Consider the following 23,967-nt stretch of genomic DNA (forward strand, 5'->3'; position numbering starts at 1 on the left):
AAATAAAATTTAAACTCCCAATGCTTATTTAAACAGACGAGTGATTTAATCATATGACCAACCCAAGTTGACTAGAAACCACGAATGTTTCCCAGAGTTATTTAATGATTTGCAAGGCGTTGAAATCAAACCCTTAGACATTGAATTGCTACAAATGTAGCAATTTTTTTTTTATCTAAACATCATATGCAAATAAGAAGAATATTCAACAATCAAATTCCAAGTCTTCCATTTTTTTTCTTGTTGCTTTTCTCAACTATTAACATTCTAGTTAAATCTCTCCTATCTCATTGACTCATTCATTTCAATCTCATTACATTAGGTTAAAACAAATTATAAAAAAAAAAGTATGTTAAAGAAACCATTTTGCATTAAGTTTATACTTTATATTAAAGCTTGTGTTTCAAGACAGCATTTCTGAATCATTTTCTACCATTTATTTGACAGTTCAAAAGTATTATCCCACTACGAGTTTGTACTTTGTAACCAACAGAAGGGTACAAGCAACAACTATGAATGAAACTAGCCGTGTAATGTACAACAAATACTTAGTTAGCTATATCAACAAATGAGCAAATAAATTAAGCCAAAGAATCATATTCAGTATAATTTACTTTTCTACATAGCCTATTATGGAGAGCCCCAAAAACTAGGCATCAACAACACGGACAAATTAGGCTTAGGCACACGAGAATCAAACAACAAATTTTTCCACCCATGACTTCAAATCAACCTTGCGCAACTCTGGAATTACAGGAGTTGCCAATCATCCTCATTGTTGCCTGCTTCGTTCGCAACATCCATATCTACGGAATCATCGTCTTGGAATCCAAGGTTGCCACCCGGCCCATTGTTACTAGCGGTTTGCGATAAGAACCTCCAAGACTGAGCTACCGTAAATAATGGGGCGCCATTTGATTCTTCAGCAAGCTTGGAAGCTCGGGAACAGAAGTCGTCGAAATCATCTGACAGCCACCATTAACAAGCAGATTATCAGGGTCAACAGAAAGCTTAGATGTTACCCAAGTTATTTTAAGCCATGAAATTAAGGCAAAGAAACCAGCAAACCTTTGTCTCGGCAGTAAAATCCAATAGCCAAGGATGGGTCAATTGAATCTAGGGGTATGTGCCTGATAACACTGGTAGAAGTTTTGCACAGTGAGACAAAGAATGAAGGAGATAAGAACAAGAAGAAAATCAATACTGGTAATAAGCCTACTTGCTATGGTATGAGGAGGTACTAGTCTCTTGGGATTCCCCATTGATATTGACAACCTGAAAAACATATAAAACATAATAATATAGATAAGTTAAGATTGTCTCTTGACAGAATCATGTGGCTCTTGCCACCTTCAACTCATAACAAGAAAAAGTTATTAATGGAAATCGCCCTGAATCATGGTGCTTTACCCATCAATGAAGCTAAAAGTAAGATTACTGTAAAATTAAAACGTCATGTGAAGGAAGCAAAGCTGATCCACTTGTGTGTGATGAGAAATTCCTAAGAATTGCTTTACCTTTTCTAATTTAGCATAGACGATTACTCATACACACACAACTTTAAAGAATATCAGATTATAATTATCCATAATAATCCAAACCGATTTTGGACAATGATTCATCCTGATTTCATCACTACAATCATGGCAGATTGTGTTTAATTTAACCAAATCATGTTTTGATTGATATAATTTATTGCAAATAGAGATAGATACCTAGATGGTTTCTTGGTTTTTCACTTTTACTTTTTGACTTATCTATTTCTTTTGAAACTAAAGGGCTACTACCTAGGCCGGTTGAGAACATACGACGTACAAGTTTACTAAAACAAAAATGGAAATAAACATGGAGCAACATATACTTAAATTAAGACAGTGCATTAGTATATAACCTATATGACAAGTTCCAACATCCGAATAGTGCAATAAATTAATAAAGTCAGTAAATGGCAATTATTTGTTGAGAATAATGTACCTGCTGAACTTCATGTGGATCAAGGTACAATGCCTTGTCACCCTGAACACCAATAAGATATGTTGAAGCACCTGGTTTACCGCCCAAAATACCAAGGCTCTGAGGGAATTTAAAAATTGATTGCAATAATGGGATATACCTGATAATGGTTTATAGACACAATACATCAGTCATACTGTCATAGTGCTATATTCAAAAAGAAGAGAGTAGACGCAAAACAAATTTCAAATTATATTTTTAGATCTTCGTGTGGCAATGACTTAACATGCAGCCAATTATATAACTGTATTCAGATAAAGGAAGCTCTTTGTTTACAAATTGACACTTCTATAATTCATATAAGAATAAAAATATTTTGTTATGCATTGGAAGTTCCAAAATTTACCATCACATAAAATTATAATAAGTGCCCTTAATAGTAATACCTATTGATTTATAGTCCTATAGAACATTGAAAAAGTTACACACCTTGGATTGATTTTATCAAGTCCAAGAACCAGAGGAACCAATAAAAGCAGAGGCGTCCAAACAAGTTTGCCCCTTGAAAAGTCAGAACATCGTTTGGATGCATCTTCAATGCAGACAACTGGTGCTCCACCACGTTCTCCATCTTCATCTCCAGAGACAACATAAATTGCCATTGGAAGTGGCTGCTCTGCAAGGTTGTCTGTCTCCCTCTGGTTACGAGCTAGAACTTCCCATGTTCGACACATGGCATATGGGCCCACCCATGACCCAACGGCAAGGCCATAATCTTTACCGGCTTGAAGGAGATTGTGAATAGAGAAAGCAGAAGCCTCCGAATCACCAAAACTTTGTAAGATCTCAATATATTCTTTATCCAGTGGCTGCAGATTATGAAAATACATACTTAACCTTTTAGCATTTATATTAAACAAGGAAACACATACAACAAATGAATAGAAAAGTAACAATCTGATTACAAGAAAAACACACTGCAGATCAATCACCTTACCTTATCAATATTTTTCCTCCATGATCTACCTAATTTATGAAAGAGCAATGCCTGTACACAAGGAAGGCCATTTGATGCTGTTAGCTGCTATATTTTGAAAGAGAACACAAACAGAGAAAAAAATTAAATAAATAAATAATAGAAAGCAAGAATTAATATATAGAGTTTTTTTTTTTCCTTCTTTCTGGGATACTACAAGAACTTCTATTAGAATAGAATTGAGATTACAAAAGAGGATAAGCCATCTTCACATCTTCATATACATACAAAAGGTAAATTTAAGACATGAAATCTTAGCTAAATAACAACACATGCTAATCCTTTTAAATATTAGCTAAAGAAGATTATACTAAGGTACAATGTGGCAATAGCTTAGTTAAATACAACCATTGGATAAAAAGCACAATACCTGAGCTACAAGCATCTGGCTGCTCCGAAACATACATCCCCAATTAACATCACTAGTATACTTTGAATCTCCAATAGCATCAAAGCCTATAGATATGTATGTACATTAATATTTGTGAATATAATATCTAACATAAAGAAACATCCTATAAAGCACAGTATATATTTGACAGACCTTTCCGATATGTTACTAAGATTTTTGAAGAAAAATCTTGCTCAAATGCAGCAAACTCGTTTCTAGTATCTACATTTGCAGTTGATTCTTGTTGTGAAATATTATGGCAGACACCCAGAAGCCATATATCACCATCAGAACTTGAAATCTCAGTCCTCCCTGTCCCAAGTACACGTTCTTGAAATCTCCTCATCGAGCCACTGTTAACAACTTTCCACACAGCAGCTGCCCACCCACTATTTCCAAAATAAACTGCTTTCTTTTCAGAAGGCGATGGTTCACTATGCGTTTCAGAGACCAAAACACCAGATGGAAAGAAGCCTGACCACAAGGAAGTGTTAGGATACTTACTTTCACCAGACCCTACTTTCAAAGAAGCAGGCACCTGACTGTTATCTATAGTCTCAACTGAGCTTTTAGAAGAACATGTTGCACCAATGATCCTCTCACAGATACTCTTCAATACCATTATGAAGCCACAGAAAACATGAGTTGGTTCATAGAAAAAAATCGAGTGTAGGCCAATATCTGCAGGTGAAAGGGAAACAGACCTGAAAGGCATCCAAAAACATATGCTTGTAATCATTCAAAACAATTTAGGAATTGAAAGATTCAGCCAAGAAACAATTACAGCTTTCTTTATTGAGCTATTTAAACTATCCAGCAACCAAAATAAAGAATATTTTGAGCCACCACAAACTAGCACAACTAAGTGAACTAACAACATATGTTGTCTCGACTAGCTAAAAAAAACAAAGGAATCAACGAATATTAACATTATCATGCACGACTCATGAAGTATCCCCTAATCATAATCTTGTTGAAAGAGAAATTCAGAAAGTTCAATTCCCCAAATCTACAGAACCATCCTTAACTAAACAAGATAAACGCATTACACATACATAATCGATGCCCAGGATCAATGATGCCATTTCACACATTAAGAATTTCCATAGCACAAAACATGAATCTTCATTGCAAAGGAAAAAAAAAAGAGAAAAACATAAAATATAAAACACAAGGAACAAAACCCAGAAAGGAAATTCGCGCAGAGACATAAATCGAATGGTTTCAGAGCACGCAAATCCAAAATTCATTGAAGATGCTAAAGCAATTGCACGAGTAAATCAACTAACCTTGATAAAAGAAAATTCGAAGGGGATTAAAAAAGTTAACAGAAAATAAGAGGGGGGGGGGGGGGGGAAGAAAATATTTTTAATTTTTTATACTCCTAGATTAGTTTGATTTTCCTTTTGTGGGAATGAGTTGGAATTGGATGAGAAGAAAGTGAAATTGAAAAAGGAAACCGTACCAGGAGGATCTTGAAGTGTTATAGAGCTATTGGGAGACTTGGTTGAGACTCCACTTCTCTTCTTCTTCTTCTTCTTCCTCTCTACCTCTCTGGCCGTCCCATGTTTTTCTTTCCTCCAACTTCTTTAAGCCTTAAATATGCTTTTTAATTTCTTATAAATATTAAATTAGGATAAATTAGTAATTAAATAAAATAATTTTTAAAATTATCTAAATAATAATTAAAAATTAATTATATTTTGGTTCGGTAACTAATAATTTATATAAAGTACTACCGTATAATTAATTAATTATCATAATTAAACCGGGATTGAATCGACTAAATTACTAAATTATTGATTTAACTGATAAATTATTAATTCAATCCGTTAATTTTATTTTACGTAAATATAAAATAATTAATTTAAAATATGACAAATATAACACTGAATAATTGCATTTGAATTTTAAATTTAAAAATTATGAATAAATCTTAAAAATATGGACAAACCAGTATTTTATGTAGAAATATATTTGTTATAGGTAGAAATATTTTTTTATTTTTAATATTGGATTAACAATGGTATTTTTTTAAATTGTGATATTTTTTTTAAAATGTGAGATGATTTAATATTGGGAGTACAAATTGGATCGTACGATTTTTAATAGATACAAAAATCGGACTGTCCGATTTGTGTATTTGGAATACACAAATGAGACAATTTGATTTGTGTACTCCAAAATTTTTTAATTTTTTTAACACAATTCGATGGGTTCGATTTGTGTACTCCAAACTTTTAAAATTTTTTAAACACAAATCGAAAAGTACGATTTGTGTACTTTCTATAATTTTAAAAAAACACAAAAAATTACCACGTTAAGATATAGTACTCATTTTACTTCTATATTCAAATTTTTTAGTCGATTTTACCTTTGTTTTTTAACTAAAACTATGATTTCTTTTGTGATACACTCACAAAATCAGATATTGACATATTGTTATATATTTTGCAAAAGAAGTACATTCACAAAATTAATAAAAAATCATTAAAAAATTAAAAAAACTCACCTCAAGGACAGAAAGAAAGATAGCATAGAATCTCAACGGAAAGTGAGAGAGGATGTAGCTGATTCAGAATTTTTAAAATTTAAATTTAAATGCTTTAAGGTGTCACGATTTATATTGTACTTTAGTTTATCTTAAAATAATTTATATTTAAATTTTTAAAATTCTATATCCTATAATAATTTATATAAATTAGTTATATGATCGAAATATAACTGATTATTAACGATTGTATTTAGATAATTTTAAAACTCAGTTTATTTAATTACATAATTTGCCCATTAAATTATTTTGTTTTTCTTTGTATTACATTATTTTGTTTTTCTCTATCATTAAGTCAACGTTTAATTTATTTAGTTTTTTATGATATTCTCTAATTTAATCACTCACTAATAAATTGTTATATATATAATAAAATTTAAATTTTTAATATTTATTTAAGTAAATAAACGAATTAGCCACTTGACCAAATTAGTTAAATCAACCCTTAATTTAATTGATGTATTTTTAATTTTATAAGACTATTCCCCGTCCAAAAATATATGCTGCCAGTTGCAAAGAAAAAGAAAGATAAATGGTGAAGGCAAAGGTTAGAAACTAGTAGAGGACATGAAGACATAGCTAAAAATAGAAGCCACCTAAAAGGGAAGGCCCATTTTTGTAAATAACCGAAGGCTTACAAGCAACACCTACGTAACGTGACAGCGTGGCTTTGGAAAATAGTTATCCCATCTAACAAAATCATAAACTAAAACTTATTTAATTGTAATTTACAAAATGATAATTAAATACTCACGTTTTTGTTTTATTGTTTTTTATTCTAGAGCATCATTAGAAAGATATTAAAATGTATAACCTCCTTTTGAAATTAATATAATAATATCCAACTACGTTAATAATTTGAATGTATTAAAAAATATTTTTTCTTAAAAAGTGTTTTAAATTTTTTTTGGATGTCATTTTTTAAAAAAATATTTTTTTTAAAATTTTTTTACAAAAATAAAATAATTTTATGTTTAAATATCTTATGTAAAAATTTTATTTATTTAGAGTATATACCCATTTTGGTCCTCAAAGAATTTTAAACTAGACATTTTAGTCCCCAACTAAAATTAATTACTCGATTGGTCCCTAACAATTAATTCCATCAGTCACTTAGGTCTTTGGCTCCGTCAACTCTAACGGAAGACAAAATGGTCCTGAAAACTCTAACATGGGACAAAATGATCCCTTACAACTCTAATAAGGGACAAAATTATTCTTGACCCTTTTATTCGAAAACGACACTGTTCTTTCCTAATTTTCATCATATCTCGCATAACCCTAACATTCATACTCTCCTTCTTCACCTTCACATTCTTCTTTTCCATCTTTTCCTTTCTCCTCTTTAGCTCCACGATTAAGCCATGGTGTAATTGTCACACGTGTCGCACCTACTTCAACATGTCATGGACCACACACTTCCTAAATCATTGTGACTGGTACATCCACCTCCTCTGCACTTCATCCACCAAAAGCATCCACTTGCACATCTTTGATAACATCACCTCCAACCCCGACAATGTCCACGACATCCTCCAAAGACACTTCAAAATGAAACCGATCAGTTATACAACATCAAATCATGATCATTTTCCTTCCAACTTTTATTCTGCAGAATTATTGGCCTTTTTCATAGATCAGTAAATCATGCATCAAAGATCAACTTCATATGTCTTCTTATTCACCTTAGACTTGATATTTGCACTCATAAATACATCAATTACTCCTATATTATCGATCTTGACAACATCGATTTGTGCATTCTACAACTTCCTCCTTTAACTTCTCTAATACCAACACTCCATTATTAAAGACAATGTTATTTCTACATCTCCATGTGCACCATATTACAGAAAAAAAATAACACCATCCACACTTCTTTCATATCTTTCTATCCATCCACACCTCAAAGCATTCTTTGGTGGTTTCTGGCCAAACCCAAATCACACTCCAATCCACCAAGATTGATCCCCACAACTTCCATATACGATCACATGAAAAAACAAGTGATGTACCGTCTCTAATCTATTCTTACATAAGACACAAAAGGATTCCGCTTCTAGTACAATCTTAAACTTACATAATCTATTTATAGTATTCAATCTTTCTAAAATTACAAACCACATCAGCAACTCAACCCGTGGAGGATTTTTTTTTCTTGTGAACATTAAATTTATAGAGTGTGCATTGTATAATTTGAAGTTACAGTGTTAGACTGTTAGTGTTATGTGAGATATGATGGAAATTGGGAGAGAACAGTGTCGTTTCCGAACAAAGGAGATTAGGGACCATTTTATCCCCTGTTAGAGTTGTCAGGGATTAGAACTAACGGAGTAAAGGACCTAAGTGATTGACGGAGTTAATTGTTAGGAACCAATCGAGTAATTAATTTTAGTTGGAGACTAAAGTGTCCAGAAATTCTTTGAGGACCAAAATAGGTATATACTCTTTTATTTATTATGTAAAAAATATTTTAAAAAAATATATAAATTATAATTTTTTAAAAAATATTTTTAATTTTTTAAATATTTTTATTTTTATTATTAAAAATTTATTAAACACATTAAAAAATAAAAAAATATTTTTTATTAAAAAATATTTTTTTATTAATTAATAGGGTCTAAACAAACACTAAAATTATCTATATAATGGAAAGTTTTGTAATTTTATCCTCAATAAATATATTACACACACGGATAAATATATATATAACAAGTATTCTAAGAATACTTATGAACCAAATTCATTAAAATATTATCATAAAATTATTCAATTTATATGTTTATGTGTCACACCTACCTGACCTAAGACCAATTATTGGGATAATCAACAAGGGCGAGTTTCGTAAATTCATAGGTTGTTGTTCGTTGTACCTCAGTTATTGCCGTTTCTTATCGTGACGGCGTTTTCAATTTGACTTTATTCATCAAAAATCAAATCTCTCTCTCTCTCTCTCTCTCTCTCTCTCTCTCTCTCTCTCAAACCCCATTATATGTGGCTTCTGAGAAAGGAAGGGTGGAACAAACCAGAAAAGTTTACCCTGAGAGTTTTGATTCCCTCTCTTTTTCTCTTTGAAATTTCCACACCCAGAAGATTTATGGATAACAGGTGCAGATTTGGTTCAGTACAATTCGGTCTCAACGTTAATATCTTCGAACAACGATTTTCTGGTTTTCTTCTTCCTTCGCTTTTTCAACCCTTTGACCGGTTCATTCCTTGGTTACGCTTTCTGAGTTCTGCTCTTCCCAAATAACCTTCAAGTCCTGTTCTTTCACGTCTTTATTGTTAAAACAAGGTGAGTTTTCATCTGGGTTTTTCTTCTTTCAGCTCAATTTTTGCTTTTGTTGTTATATACTTATATTTAGCTTATGCTTTATGTTGGTGTATATATCTTCAATAAGGTTTTTTGAGCATCTCTATTTGGTGCTGTGCTTGCTTTGAATTCTCTATTTTATCTTCAGTTGGTGTAGTTTTACTTGATTGAAGTGCGACTTGAGCTACCTAAAACTATGTCTTGTGATTTGTAATGTGTCATCATACTTGGTTTTACAAAATGTATCACAAATCGGACGCGTCTGATGTAGCCCAATAACTAGATAGAGGGCACAGAGAAACACTTTGGGTATAATCATTAAAAAAATTCGATTTTTCATGGTTTGGGGACACAGCCTTTGTTATTGTTGTTATTGCTGTTATGTGTCTATTTAACATGTTGGCACTTTGAATGATATGAAGGAGGATAGTTACAGATATTGACTTTAGTTGTCTGCAGGACAGGTCTGCAGATTGTGGCTGCCTGAATTCTTCTGCGTCTGCGTTAAGTGTTCGGGCAGCCCCATTCCTTTTAGCAAAGTAGTTTGTGCTTAAATGAACGTTTTGGCCAGAACTTCCCTTAATAAGATGTCACGAGCTAGGGGTCAATCGTCTGGTTGGACAGCTTTTGATCTCAAACAGAAAAAGAAAAATGGTCTTAAATCTGAAATTGATAAGGACTCTTTCCCACCTGTTGGTGCTTCTAATTTAATACGAAATGATGATAAACTGGTTAAGAAGAACCATGTTCTTGCGAAGTCTTTCTCTTCTGTACTTCTTCCTACACAGAATTTCCCCACTCTAAAAGAGGGTGGGAAAAGCCAAACACCAATGACAGGTTCTGATTCTGGTGGAAAATATTGTGCCACTACTGCTCAGGATGATGCTGATTTGGCCATCAAAAAGCTCAAAGGGCAGCATCATTGGGCTGATGATAGCTTGATAGAGGATATCTTAGCCGCGGTTAGTAATGATGTTGATAAGGCTGCAACTTTATTGGAAACAATGGCTTCTGCAGTTAACATTGAAGAATGCAAAGTATCAAGTGATCCTGGAGCAGCTAATTCATATTATGTTCCCTGCAAGGAGAAGATTGATGAGAGTCTAATGTTTGGAAAGGGGACAGATGATATTCCAATCAATTCAAGCGTTGGTCATCTCAAAGATAATGGTACAGACTTTGCAGATAGAAATGCTTCCTCGGATGAAAAGCTTTATGATGATAATGTTAGATGCCAACTGGTCCCCTTGAATTATGTTCCTGTTGAGCCTGAATGGGAAGAGGATGATGTCTACCTTAGCCATCGAAAGGATGCATTAAAGACGATGAGGTATAAATTGTAACTCTTTTTTTTTTTTTTGGCTATAGAAATTCCAGTTTTTCATGTTCTTGTTTTAGACATTCAATCAGATCCAAAAGGTCTAATTAATTTGCGACATCTAATAATTACCTTTTGCTCCTCTTTTTGCTTCTAGATTTACTATTCTATCCTCATATCTTACTAAATAATTATAATCTTCAGTCATAATAGAGATAATAAACGTGTTGGATTTAACTTGTTCAATTGAAAGGATTTCATTTCTGTTTTAGACTCTCATCACGGTCACCAGGCATTAATATATTTTAGCCTATCTTTTAAACAGGCTGGCATCTCGACATTCTAGGGCAGCTGCTAATGCTTTTTTGAGAGGTGATCATTTTTCTGCTCAGCAACATTCAATGAAGGCCCGAGAGGAATGGCATACAGCTGAAGAGCTTAATTCTACGGCAGCCACAAAAATTCTAAATATCAGAAATAGTGAAAACGATATCTCCAGACTGGATTTACATGGTCTACATGCAGCAGAGGCTATTCGAGCTTTGCAAGAACATTTATTAAAAATTGAAAGCCAAGGCTTCTCAACAAAGACTTCAGCCAGTTCAAATGGTGTTAAGGTCAATAATGGGCTTACACATTCAACTCTTGGATCTCTTAATTCTGTGGACAGTGAAAATTCAGATAAACAAGCACCAATAAGGCTTAAATCAGTAGCTTTACATGTCATTACAGGTATGTTACTGTCTTGTACCACCGTGTTGCAGCAGTTTCATTATTTCCTTGACGCCTTTCGATCATTTATTGATTGGAAATGTTATCAATTTTTCTTAACTACAAAACTAGAATTTAAGTTACCCTATGTCCAATTGCTACAGGCGTTGGTAATCATAGCCGAGGACAAGCCGCTCTTCCCACAGCTGTGAGAAGTTTCCTCAGCGAAAACAGGTGAAACATCTTTCCTTTCTGTATTACCCCCTTACCTTTGAGGAATGCAGATGACATTGAAAATGAAGATCGGTGGCCTAGTGCACCGTGACACTCAGAAAATCGAATACCTTGGTTCTTACTAGTTGGTACCTTATTTGCTCATGTTTTGTGTTCTGCAGATACCGGTTTGAGGAGATGAGACCAGGAGTAATCACTGTGTGGCCAAAGTTTCGGCAAAGTTGAGTGCTGAACCCCATTTGAAACATGTTCGTACCATTGATTGCTGTTCTGTTATGACGATCATATATGTGGATATTTTCTGCTATCCTATCATTTATTTCTCAATTCAGATGGTTACTATGTGGGAGTTCAGGATATAACATTCCATTCACCATTTGCTGTAAATACCACTTCATCTGTAACCTGTTCTGGAGCATGTTTGGCAATAAATTACTTTAGAGAAATTAGTGTTTCATAAAACTTTTAATTGTGGGTTGCTTTAGAAGCCAATCAAAATGCAGTCGATGGATTTGCTAAAATATAACCACTTCTTCCTTGTTAGAGATGAAATTATGGTAGATATTTGTTCTCCTTCCTTCTTTGCAGTAAAACAAAAGCAGAGGAAAAAAAAAAGGGAAAGATGGATTTATCTTAGTTCAGTCCTCTAACCTACTTTTAATTCCTAAGGTCTTCACTAATGAATTTTGACCAGTTAAAGCTTGAAAAGTATTTGCATAAATTTGAAGCAGATGCTTACAAATTATTAGAGGTTGCAACAATCATACCAACTAGGATCACTATTTTTTAAGTACTAGTCAGTATTTTGATAGTATATTTACTACTATTATTAATGACAACAGACAACCAGAACCACACTTCACTTCAAAACCAAGTATGTAGATTCAAAAAATCTTAAATGACAAAATGGCAATCAAGAAATAAATTTGGATTTCTCATTCTTATCCATTTAAACATAATTTTGTTAAAAACAAAAGAAAAGACAAATATCAGATTGAAACCACCTTCACTACTAGTACTTGATCAAACTGAACTGAAGACAATTCAAATGTTTGGCTACAAACAAGTAGGGCCAGAATATTTAGGGAAACCAAACATTAGAAACAACAAAGGAAGGTTCCCTGTTATTACACTCTCCTTTTATGAAATTTCTTCCATATTTACCAAAATCTTAAATGACAAAATGTCTCTTTCCACTTAGCTAGAAATTGACACTATTCTACATATTTATAATAAACCAAATTCACAATCAAAGTAACACAACCAGCCATCAATTGAACCTAATACCCTCTAGCTTCAGTAATTGTTGTTAAAGAGTTTGTTTTTTTTTTTTTTTTTTTTTTTTTTTTTCTACTTAGCCCTTCTTTGATCTTCCAAATTTCATACTTCATATGCTATGGCAAATTTTGGAACTAGCCAAAGAATACCAACCTCCTCAAAACCTTCATCCAAAGTTGAATCTCATGAAACAAAAGAGAATCATGAAAAACTCTATACTGACATCAAAATATACTGTCCCTTTAACATGCCGTTAACTTCAGAAGCTGCAGCAATCAGAATCATGAGGAACTTAGGGAATCTTGGTTTATATTACACATTATTCTTTTGGATCATACTCTTCATAGTCCTCATCCCCAGGCATAAAATTTCATTGATTATTTTGGTTATAATGACATATGTAATAACCATTTACTGTTTAATTCTAAGGGCATTCCCTTATTCTGTTTTGCTTCACAAAGTCATAGATAAAAGGTTTGTGTTGTCATTGCTAGTGTTTGTAACTGTGGTGATGCTTGTGGTGACTGAAGCTGGGTCTCATCTTGCAGTTACTTTAGCTATTGCTGTTCCTATAATTTTGATTCATTCACTTTTATGGATTGCTCATCACCATTCCTTTGACACTGAAGATCATTATTGTAATTGTAATTGTGAAGTTGGTGCTGATGGCACAGAGGAAGTTTGATTTTTTAGTTATAAGTCAACATCTCAATTTTGTTGTTTTTTTTTTTTCACTGCAATTGTAATGTAATAGAAGTGTTGGAATTGTGAATAAAATAAATTGCAGCATTCTTTTTTCTTACTTCAAGCTGTGGAATCAGTGATGAATCGGTCACTGATGTAATTATCAGGTTAGGCTGCCTGCATTATATCCTTTAGATGCAACCGTCTTTCAAACTCTGCAATAATACAGGATGGTTATGCACTGAGCTGCCCTTTATTCTTTTATCTTACTGTGAAAATAATTCAAGACATTTTCAATAATAAAGCTTTGTTCCAACTGATAGGTTAGTTCGAATCAAGTTTATGTTAAGAGCTATTAGTATTTGAGGAAGTATTTTCACAATAATAAATTAATAATAATAATAATAATAATCAGAAAAATTTATTGTTTAGAACATTTTATTTTATTTTTATGTTGTAAAACCAATGATATAAAAAAAAGAACTCATGTCACTCATATATGTAATTTAAGACTATTATCCTCAAATTACCTTTATGAAGTGCTTGTATAGTTGTATTAATTCTTTCGAATTACTAATCAACATCATACTCACCAAAAGATTAATCTTTTTCTCACCATTCTTTCACATCATTAAGAATAGAACATATATTGTCTTAAATTGAATATTCTACAAAAATTTATGTGTAGAAGAAGCTTCCATCCCACACCAAAAAAAAAAAGAAGGAATTGTTAGTGTATTATATAGAGCAGTGACTTTTGCATACAAAAACTGGTAAGTACAATAAAGTATGATATAACAAGATCTTCTTCTACAAAGTAAAAAATGGAGACTTACAACTTCCTCCATGTGTCTCTTCACTGACCTTTTCTTCCACAGTAATCCTTTTAATCACAAAACACTGACTTATAAGAACCTGTGTTGATCCACCTGAATTGAGTGAATTGCCATATTTGAAGTTATAACAATCCAGTGATCCACTTGTTTGATCATGGCTTCTTTGAGTATGCCTTCTGTTTCAGAACAGAACAGAGATGATAACAACAACAAGAACAATAGCATAAGCAACAAGTTTTTGCTTCCAAGAAAGCCTGTAAGTTTATGCATTATTTGCATTCCCTCAAAGTTGAATAATTGAATCTTATTATATATAGCATCAAGAACTGTACCACTAAATATTTTCTGATTAGGTAAGGAAGCAATAGTTGACTTTTTGTTTCACTGACTTCTTCATTTGGTTTGCAATATCTTGAAACAACAAAGGCAAGACAACCAAATCCAATCATATACAGGAGATTGCGCCGCGGATCAGTGGCGGCAAGAATTTCAGGCAAACAAACTGAGGCAAGATACTGCTTGACACTTCCTTTTTTATTTTTTTGTTGAATTTTATATATGATCTGTGCCTTCCGAGTTTCTTTTTTTTTTGCTATTTTGACATACATGTTTTCTGTGTTTTGAATTTGCAGTACCCTACAAATAAGGAGTTATTGAGAACTATTGCATACTTGAGAAACGCTACAGCAGTATTTTATGAGGTGAGAGATTGATTATCTTCATCATTTTTTAATCTTTCATTCAAAATTTTAAAGGAATATCAAAACAAAGTTCTTTATATAATTTTTATGACTTCTGTATCTGGATGTCTATGCAGCCTGATAGAATGTTGCCTTATAACAAGGCCTATATCCATGATGATGATGATGATGATGAAGAGGGGGTCACAGAAGATGATGAGAAACACAATTTTCTGCCTAATGATGAAAAGAGAAAACAAGAACTTGACAAGTCAATGCAAAAGCCTAATAAGAACTCTGGCTACAACTTAACTAGAAAGCAGGTAAAGAAAAGGAATTTATGATTCTCATATCTTCTTTGTCTATGCAATATTGAGTAACATTTTCAGTGGATCTTTCAAAATGAACAGACAAGAAAGGAATGTGATGTATCTTCTTCTTCCACCTCCCATGTGGTGGTAAACCTAAAAGACACAAGCCGGATTTCGGATCGCAGCCAAGGCTTAACCAAAAAGGTTCAACAAACTGATTCTACAAGAAAAACATTCATGCAATTCTGTTCAGCAGAGATAATTTGTCCACCAGAACACCGAGCCGCATTGGCAGTGAAGTTGCTTGGAGTACAAGCAGCATTGCTATCTTGTTTAGGTAGTCCTTTCGAAAACCTTTCGCAATTCGCAAGCACAAGAAACAACTCAAAGATACCACTGAGCTTGTTTCAAGCATCTACAAGGTTCTTACCGGCGACAATATGGACCGGAATGTTCATAGTGAGCTTTGCATACACAGTGATGGTGGCTTGGTCTTTGGGATTTAGAGTGCCTATTATCTCAATGTTATGTCTCTCATTGCTGTATTCTTTGTCTGTGTTGGTGGCTGCAGCATCAGGGTTTAATGTTATATGTGGCACATTTAGAATTCATGGTACCTTGTTTACATGTTTAGGTGTTCTTGGTTTTGTTATGGTTCTTGTTGGTTTGGTCATGCTGGTTCTTTTTTATTCCTGGCTGTATAAAAAAGTAGAAGTAGCTGAGTAATTCTAATGCTATGCATTGCATTATGGTTTCTGATTATTTGTTAATGTACTTTTATTTTTTGTTTTCACCACATGTAACTAACCATCTTTATTAATGTAACCCATGTTGATCTTATTAGACTTCTACTAACCCATGTATATATTATTCTCTGAAATATAGATCTTAGCAAGACTCATCTGAATTCATCAAACAGTCATAACTTGCCATTCAATACAGAAATAGAAATATGATCAAACATATTTCAAGTAATTACACATAAATGCCAACTTATTCATAGAGAAAAAAAAATTGACAGTTTTATTACCACATTAATTTGACAAACTCATTTCTTGAGCAAGACTCATAAAAACAGAAAAGTCAAACAGCATCATTTGAAACCTTATCTCCACTCTCATTAACTACAAAAAGAGGAGCACTTTCTCTTGAAGCAGAAGCAGAACCAGCATCATAATTCACAACCTCAGAACCATAAAAACCAACCCACAAAACTGCATGAACCAAAACAAGAGGCATACTACAAGCCAAAGTCACTGCCAGATGAATCCCAGCGTCGGTTAAAACCAGCTGCACCGCCGTCGCAACCGCAATCACAGCCAACACAAACCACTTGTTTATGATCTTGTGAAGCAGAAAAGAATTTGGCCATGTCCTTAGAATCAAAAGAAAAAGGGATGTCACATATGTCATGATAACGAGAAGAATCAGTGACACTTTTCTGGCAGGTATGAGAGTTATGAATAGTATGATCCACACAAAGTGGGTGTAGTATAGACCATAGGTGGCAAAGTTTCTTATGATTCGAACTGCTGCAGATTCTGATGTTAAAGGAATGCTAAAGGGGCAGAAAATCTTGAAGTGATTTTCATTTGGAACTTTTGGTTCATAGTTTTCAGGCTTTGGTGAAGAGTTTGAGGAAGAGGTTGCTACTCTTTGTGTAGTTCCATAATTTGCCATTTATGTGACACAAAAATAAGAGAAATTCGTTCTAAGCTTCGTATATGAAATTCAGTGAAAGTGGCTTGTGAATATATATAAAATTTGGATCAAAGGGGAGTATGATCAAGTCTAAGAGAAAAAGCATATCGATTATCGAAGACTTTGAATCCGAAGACTTGGACAAGTATAAAGAGGAATATTAACGGTATAGTTTATATAAATATGATTTTTTTTTTTTACCAAACATAAGAGACTCGAACCCGCAACCTCTTAATTGAGAATGGAAAGACTATACCATTTGAGTTATAACTTATTGGCTTATATAAATATGATTAAGAAGTGAATAACAACAGTTTTGAATTAAAATTAAATTGTGGTAAATTTAATAATGATAGAGTGATGACTATTAATATAGAGGTAAGATGAATTAAATTATATGTTGAAAAATAGATTCAACTATTCAAGTCATTGATGGGAATTTTGGGAAGTGCACATAGATAAGAAAACAGCATATTGAAAGAGAAGTGCGTGCTTTGAGCACAATGACTTAGTCAAATGTGATTTAATAAATTGCACGTTGAATTTTATCTCCAAATTATTAATGCAGCCCATCCACCCAAGCAATAGAAAAATTATCCATGCATTCAAGTTTTAAGAATGTTAGATTTAGACAATAATTCTATTGAAATAGATAGAATTTTTTTTTCCCAAAAATCCGGCGTAACCAAATGTTGTTAGTAACTAAGTTTAATCAAATTCGTATAACATTTCTTTGTCTCGTTCTTTTTTATTCGTTTTCTTTTCTTTTTCTTCTTCATTTTCTAGTGCTCCTCCCCTTTTTTATTTTTTCTCTTTCTTTTTATGTATTTTTTTGTTTTGTTTATTTATTTGTACATTTTTTAAAATTTAGAAAGAAAATAGAGAAATTTATAAAGAAAAGCACAAGAATTTTTTAGAAAAAAAAAAAGAACACATAAATATTTTAAGATAAACATAACCTTTTTGTAAAAAAACAAAAGGAGAAAACACAAAAATTTTACAATAATAAATATAAAAGATTTTTAAAGTAAACATATAAAAAATATATAAATTTATTGAAAATAAACACGGATATTTTATATAAAATTTTTTGTATTTTTTTTATTATTCAACTAAGCCTACATTATTCAAAACAACTTTTATATTATACAATTAAAATATTTATATTATGTGATTAAAATTTTTATATTTTTTATTATTTTTAAATAAAAAATTTGTGTAATTCAAAATAATTTATATGTTATGGAATTAAACTTCCTATCTTTTCAACCAAAATTTCTATGTTTTTTTTAAAAAAAAAATGTATTAAAAAAAGAAGAAGAAACGCACGTCAACAAAAGAAGAGATATAAAAAATAAAAAATAAAAAGCGCTTAATTTGTTGGGATAAATATGAAATGAATGCCCATTTATCAATTGGGCGGCTAATAATTTTTTCCATGCAAAGAAATTTATTTTCAAGGCAAAATGAAAGTAAATGAAGGTTGAAACCAAAGGCTTGTCACCAGTATAAATAGGTGAAGCCTCGCTTGTTTTATACACAGCAACAATCAATAAAAGTAATAAAGCAAATACTTCCTCTCTCCTTTCTTCTTACAAATGCAATTATTTCTTTCTTTACTTTTAATACTTTTTTCTATCTTTACATATATATACATATTACAACATATAATATTAATGTATATATATAAATTATTATTGAGCTAATTATATTAATGCTAGAGTCTTTTATTTATATATTTTATTTTATTTTATACCTTCCTTATTTATTTAGTTGTTTTACAACACGTTATCAGCACGAGACTCTGATCAAATTTTTAGGAAGACTCCGAGAATGGCAAGAATATGTAATGAAGATGTATGCCTTGTGGATAGTGCAAGTTCGCACACTATTCTCAAAAGTGATATATATTTTACCCATCTTGTGCCAAAAGAGGAATATGTTAATACTATTATTGGCTCAGGCAATGTGATAGAAGGCTCCGGAAGAGCTATAATTTTGTTTCCTGGAGGAACAAAATTTATAATAAATAATGCACTGTTATCTACCAAGTCTCGAAGAAACTTGTTGAGCTTTAAAGATATTCGCCGAAATGGATATCATATTGAGACTATGAATAAGGGAAATCATGAGTATTTATGTATCACAACTCATGATTCAAATAAGAAAGTTATATTAGAAAAATTACCCTCACTTTCATCTGGGTTGTATTATACGAAGATTAGTGCAATTGAATCGCATGCCATTGTAAACCAGAAGTTTACTAGCCCAAATGAGTTCATAATTTGGCACGACCGATTGGGTCATTTGGGAACAACCATGATGAGGAAAATTATTGAAAACTCTCATGGACATTCACTAAAGAACCAGAAGATTTTTAAAACTAGTGAATTTTGTTGTGCTGCATGTTCTCAGGGAAAGTTAATTTTAAGGCCATCATCAGTAAAAATTGGATTTGAGTCCCCTGAATTCCTAGAAAGGATTCAAGGTGATATATGTGGACCTATTCATCCACCATGTGGATCTTTTAGATATTTTATGGTCCTAATAGACGCATCTTCGAGATGGTCACATGTGTGCTTATTATCTTCTCGCAACCTGGCGTTTGCGAGATTACTAGCTCAAATTATTCGATTAAAAGCACAATTTCCAGAAAATCCAATCAAAACAATTCGTCTTGATAATGCTGGTGAATTTACTTCCTAAGCTTTTGATGCTTATTGTATGGCTAATGGAATAAGTGTTGAACATCCAGTAGCTTATGTTCACACACAAAATGGGTTAGCAGAATCACTTATTAAGCGCCTCCAATTAATTGCTAGACCCTTACTTATGAGAACAAATCTCCCAACCTCGGTTTGGGGGCATGCAGTTTTACATGCCGCAGCACTTATTCGTTTGAGGCCAACGAGTTACTATCAGTTCTCTCCTATGCAATTAGCTTTTGGCCAGCAGCCAAATGTTTCCCATTTAAGAATATTTGGGTGTGCGATATATGTTCCTATTGCACCACCTAATCGCACCAAAATGGGACCCCAAAGAAAATTGGGGATATATGTTGGATATGATTCTCCCTCTATAGTGAGGTATCTTGAGATACAAACTAGAGATGTATTTAAAGCCCGGTTTGCGGATTGTCATTTTGATGAATCAAAATTTCCAACATTAGGGGGAGAGAATAAGCTTCCTGAAAAGGAACTTAACTGGAATGCATCATCGTTGATGCATTTAGATCCTCGATCAGGGCAATGTGAACTGGAAGTTCAAAAGATTATACATTTGCAAAGAATAGCAAATGAATTGCCTGATGCATTTTCCGATACAAAGAGGATAACTAAATCTTATATACCAGCGGAAAATGCCCCAATTCGAATTGATGTCCCAGTAGGACAAGTAGCCACTGAAGCGAATTCACGCCAGAAGCGTGGTAGGGCGAAAAATGCCCCAATTCGAATTGATGTCTCAGTAGGACAAATAGCCACTGAAGCAAATACACGCCAGAAGCGTGGCAGGTCTGTCGGTTCTAAAGACAAAAATCCTCGAAAAAGAAAAGAGGTAAATAATGTTCCTGTTGAAAAAGACATAGTAGAGACACCTGCAGTTGTCCAAAATTTTGATATAACGTCAGAAGACGTTCAGGTACCTGAAAATTGTGAAAATGACGAGATCTCGATAAATTATGTCTTTACAGGAGAGAAATGGGACCGAAATAAGACAATTGTCAATGAAATATTTGCATATAATGTGGCATTAGATATCATGCATGAAAGTAAGGATCTTGAGCCAAGATCAGTCGAAGAATGTCGACAAAGGAATGATTGGCCAAAAGGGAAAGAAGCCATGAAGGCTGAATTAGACTGACTTGCAAAACGTGAAGTCTTCGGATCTGTAGTCCGTACACCAGAAGATGTAAAACCTGTTGGATACTGGTGGGTATTTGTGAGAAAACGAAATGAGAAAAATGAAGTTGTGCGCTACAAAGCCCGACTTGTGGCACAAGGTTTTTCACAAAGGCCCGGTATAGATTATGAAGAAACGTATTCCCCTGTAGTGGATGCGATAACATTGCGTTATTTGGTCAGTTTATCTGCATATCATAAACTGCATATGCATTTAATGGATATGGTAACAACCTATTTATACGGCTCATTAGATCGGGATATCTATATGAAAATCCCTGAAGGACTAAAGATATCTAAACCATCCAGTGAATATTCGCAAGGGTTATACTCAGTCAAATTGCAAAGATCTTTATATGGTCTAAAGCAATCTGGACGAATGTGGTATAATCGTCTTACTGAATATCTGGCCAAAAACGGATTCAAGAATGATGATATCTGCCCATGTGTTTTCATAAAGAAAACTATATCTGGGTTCATTATAATTGCTGTGTACGTTGATGATTTAAATATCATTGGGACTTCTGAAGAGATTCCAACAATTATAAAAACTTTAAAAGAAGAGTTTGAGATGAAAGATCTTGGAAAGACTAAGTTTTGTCTCGGCCTGCAAATCGAGCATATAAAAGGTGAGATCTTTATTCATCAAACAACATACACAGAAAGGATCTTGAAAAGATTTTATATGGATAAGTCACATCCATTAAGTACACCAATGATCGTAAGATCTTTGGATGTGAAAAATGATCAATTCCGTCCTAAAGAAGAAAATGAAGATATCCTTGGTCCTGAAGTACCATATCTCAGTGCCATTGGAGCGCTAATGTATCTTGCTAATAATACGCGACCTGACATATCATTTGCTGTGAATTTACTAGCAAGATATAGTTCCTCTCCAACCAGAAGACATTGGAGTGGAATCAAACAAATCTTTCGATATCTTCATGGGACGGTTGATATGGGTTTGTTTTATCCCTATGGATCCAAGTCACAATTAGTTGGCTATGCAGATGCTGGATACTTGTCTGATCCACATAAAGGGAGATCTCAAACAGGATACCTGTTCACATATGGTGGTACAGCTATATCATGGAGGCCCACAAAACAGACGATAGCAGCAACCTCCTCTAATCATGCTGAAATACTGGCGATTCATGAAGCTAGTCGCGAGTGTTTTTGGCTGAGGGGTCTGATTCAATATATTCTGTCATCATGTGGACTGATTGATCATAAGATAGCTCCAACTGTCCTATTTGAAGATAATACAGCATGCATTGCTCAACTTAAGGGTGGATACATCAAAGGTGATAGAACAAAGCATATTTCTCCCAAATTCTTCTTCACTCATGACCTTCAAAATCAAGGGACAATTGATGTCCAACAGATCCGTTCAAGTGACAATCTGGCAGATTTATTTACAAAGTCACTTCCAAAATCCTCCTTTGAAAGATTGGTACATGAGATTGGGATGCGCCGATTTCGAAACATTAAATGATATCGGCAAGAGGGGGAGACTGTACTCTTTTTCCCTTGGTCAGGTTTTTTTTCCATTAGGTTTTTCTTGACAAGGTTTTTAATGAGGCAGTCCCCATCACTAAAGGATATTGTACTCTTTTTCCTTCACTAAGGTTTTTTCCCACTGGATTTTCTTTAGTAAGGTTTTAACGAGGCATAATCCTTAATGGACATTCAAGGGGGAGTGTTGGGATAAACATGAAATGAATGCCCATTTATCAATTGGGCGGCTAATAATCTTTCCCATGCAAAAAGATTTATTTTCAAGGCAAAATGAAAGTAAATGAAGGTTGAAACCAAAGGCTTGTCACCAGTATAAATAGGTGAAGCCTCGCTTGTTTTATACACAGCAAAAATCAATAAAAGCAATAAAGCAAATGCTTCCTCTCTCCTTTCTTCTTACAAATGCAATTATCTCTCTTTTTACTTTTAATACTTCTTTCTATCTTTACATATATATACATATTACAACATATAATATTAATGTATATATATAAATTATTATTGAGCTAATTATATTAATGCTAGAGTTTTCTATTTACGTATTTTATTTTATTTTATATCTTCCTTATTTATTTAGTTGTTTTACAACATGATTCATCTATTATATGAGTGATTTTTGCATTAGACTAACTTATTTGAATTCAATTACCACAACAAAAAGTCACAAAAAAAATTTACCACAACAAAAAGAGCATAATTCATGCGTATATTATATGAGTGATTAGACTAACTTACTTGAATTCAATTAAAAATAAAAAACTTGCATGATTCATGGTCATATTATATTAAGGGTGTTCAAATCCAACCCTATCTAAATTAAACCGCCCATTCAATCCAATTCAAATTAAAAACCGATTAAAATCGTATTAATTCGGATTTGATTGGATCTTTTTTTTTAACCGTTGAATTGGATCGGATTTTAGATCTACTTTTCACAACCGATCCAATCTAATCTAAATCGCATAATGTGTTATAATATTATTATTTTATTATTATGTTTACAGTTATACTTATAAAATATTCAATTTGTTATACATTTTTATATTTTTCATGTATTATTATTATTATTTAATAGATGTTTTATGTTTAAAATGTGATTTATTTATTTATTTTAACTAATCTATAATTTTATTTCTATTGTTATGTTATTGTTGGTTTTTTAAGATATTGTTAAGACTTTTTATGTTATTGTTGATTATTTGAAATTTGATGTTGAGACTTATTATATATATTTAATTTTTTTAATTTACAAAACCACAAATTCAATTTAATCCAAACCGCTCGAAATTGGATCAGATCGAATTTTTTTAAAAAAATTATTCAATCCAAACTGCACAACAAATAAATATAGTGTTCGAATTGGATGAGTTTTTTACTCAAAACCGATCCAAACCACACAGCAAACACTCCTGTATTGTATGAATAACGTTTGCTAGTTTAGACTGACTAACTTGAATTTAATTATCAAAATATTTTGATCACCTATCATTTAAAAAAATACGGATAAAAATAACAAATTCTATTTGGCTTTCAAGTTTTCTCTTCCAGAAAAA

The 23,967-nt window shown here is 32.7% G+C and overlaps 5 protein-coding genes across 10 annotated transcripts; 3 read left to right on the forward strand and 2 right to left on the reverse strand.

Annotated features, from left to right (window-relative positions):
* Nucleotides 1-548: 548 nt before the first annotated feature.
* On the reverse strand, nucleotides 549-4,971 carry LOC107638112 (cysteine protease ATG4). 4 transcript variants are annotated; one of them, XM_088483155.1, is made up of 10 exons: nucleotides 4,846-4,971; nucleotides 3,885-4,084; nucleotides 3,534-3,769; nucleotides 3,360-3,445; nucleotides 2,951-3,001; nucleotides 2,443-2,822; nucleotides 1,975-2,113; nucleotides 1,220-1,275; nucleotides 1,069-1,139; nucleotides 549-965 (listed from the first exon to the last, which is right to left on the reverse strand). In XM_088483155.1, exons 3-10 carry the CDS (start codon nucleotides 3,724-3,726, stop codon nucleotides 751-753), a joined length of 1,191 nt encoding a protein of 396 aa, XP_088339281.1. In that variant the 5' UTR covers nucleotides 3,727-3,769; nucleotides 3,885-4,084; nucleotides 4,846-4,971; the 3' UTR covers nucleotides 549-750. The 4 variants fall into 4 exon arrangements, with proteins under 4 accessions (XP_088339281.1, XP_088339280.1, XP_088339282.1 ...); XM_088483154.1 differs by having other exon boundaries at nucleotides 3,534-3,785; XM_088483156.1 differs by having other exon boundaries at nucleotides 3,534-3,792.
* Nucleotides 4,972-8,811: 3,840 nt separating this feature from the next.
* On the forward strand, nucleotides 8,812-11,953 carry LOC107635226 (smr (Small MutS Related) domain-containing protein). 3 transcript variants are annotated; one of them, XM_088483157.1, is made up of 5 exons: nucleotides 8,812-9,226; nucleotides 9,709-10,574; nucleotides 10,888-11,294; nucleotides 11,438-11,507; nucleotides 11,669-11,953. In XM_088483157.1, the coding sequence occupies exons 2-5, from the start codon at nucleotides 9,799-9,801 to the stop codon at nucleotides 11,730-11,732; spliced, it is 1,317 nt and encodes a 438-aa protein (XP_088339283.1). In that variant the 5' UTR covers nucleotides 8,812-9,226; nucleotides 9,709-9,798; the 3' UTR covers nucleotides 11,733-11,953. The 3 variants fall into 3 exon arrangements, with proteins under 3 accessions (XP_088339283.1, XP_088339286.1, XP_088339284.1); XM_088483160.1 differs by having other exon boundaries at nucleotides 8,830-9,226; nucleotides 9,694-10,574; XM_088483158.1 differs by having other exon boundaries at nucleotides 8,844-9,226; nucleotides 9,704-10,574.
* Nucleotides 11,954-12,824: 871 nt separating this feature from the next.
* LOC107635229 (uncharacterized) lies at nucleotides 12,825-13,587 on the forward strand. Its single transcript, XM_016338635.3, has one exon. It carries the CDS (start codon nucleotides 12,904-12,906, stop codon nucleotides 13,468-13,470), a length of 567 nt encoding a protein of 188 aa, XP_016194121.1. The 5' UTR covers nucleotides 12,825-12,903; the 3' UTR covers nucleotides 13,471-13,587.
* A 673-nt stretch (nucleotides 13,588-14,260) lies between these two features.
* Nucleotides 14,261-17,015, forward strand: LOC107635227 (uncharacterized). The gene is made up of 5 exons (XM_016338630.3): nucleotides 14,261-14,561; nucleotides 14,732-14,812; nucleotides 14,938-15,006; nucleotides 15,123-15,308; nucleotides 15,396-17,015. Exons 1-5 carry the CDS (start codon nucleotides 14,460-14,462, stop codon nucleotides 16,020-16,022), a joined length of 1,065 nt encoding a protein of 354 aa, XP_016194116.1. The 5' UTR covers nucleotides 14,261-14,459; the 3' UTR covers nucleotides 16,023-17,015.
* LOC107635228 (uncharacterized) lies at nucleotides 16,137-16,976 on the reverse strand. The gene has a single exon (XM_016338634.3). The coding sequence runs from the start codon at nucleotides 16,974-16,976 to the stop codon at nucleotides 16,380-16,382; it is 597 nt and encodes a 198-aa protein (XP_016194120.1). The 3' UTR covers nucleotides 16,137-16,379.
* Nucleotides 17,016-23,967: the final 6,952 nt, after the last annotated feature.

This window comes from Arachis ipaensis, chromosome B4 (genome assembly GCF_059453495.1).
Source record: "Arachis ipaensis isolate K30076 ecotype BB chromosome B4, ASM5945349v1, whole genome shotgun sequence".
NCBI classification, from domain to species: domain Eukaryota; kingdom Viridiplantae; phylum Streptophyta; class Magnoliopsida; order Fabales; family Fabaceae; genus Arachis; species Arachis ipaensis.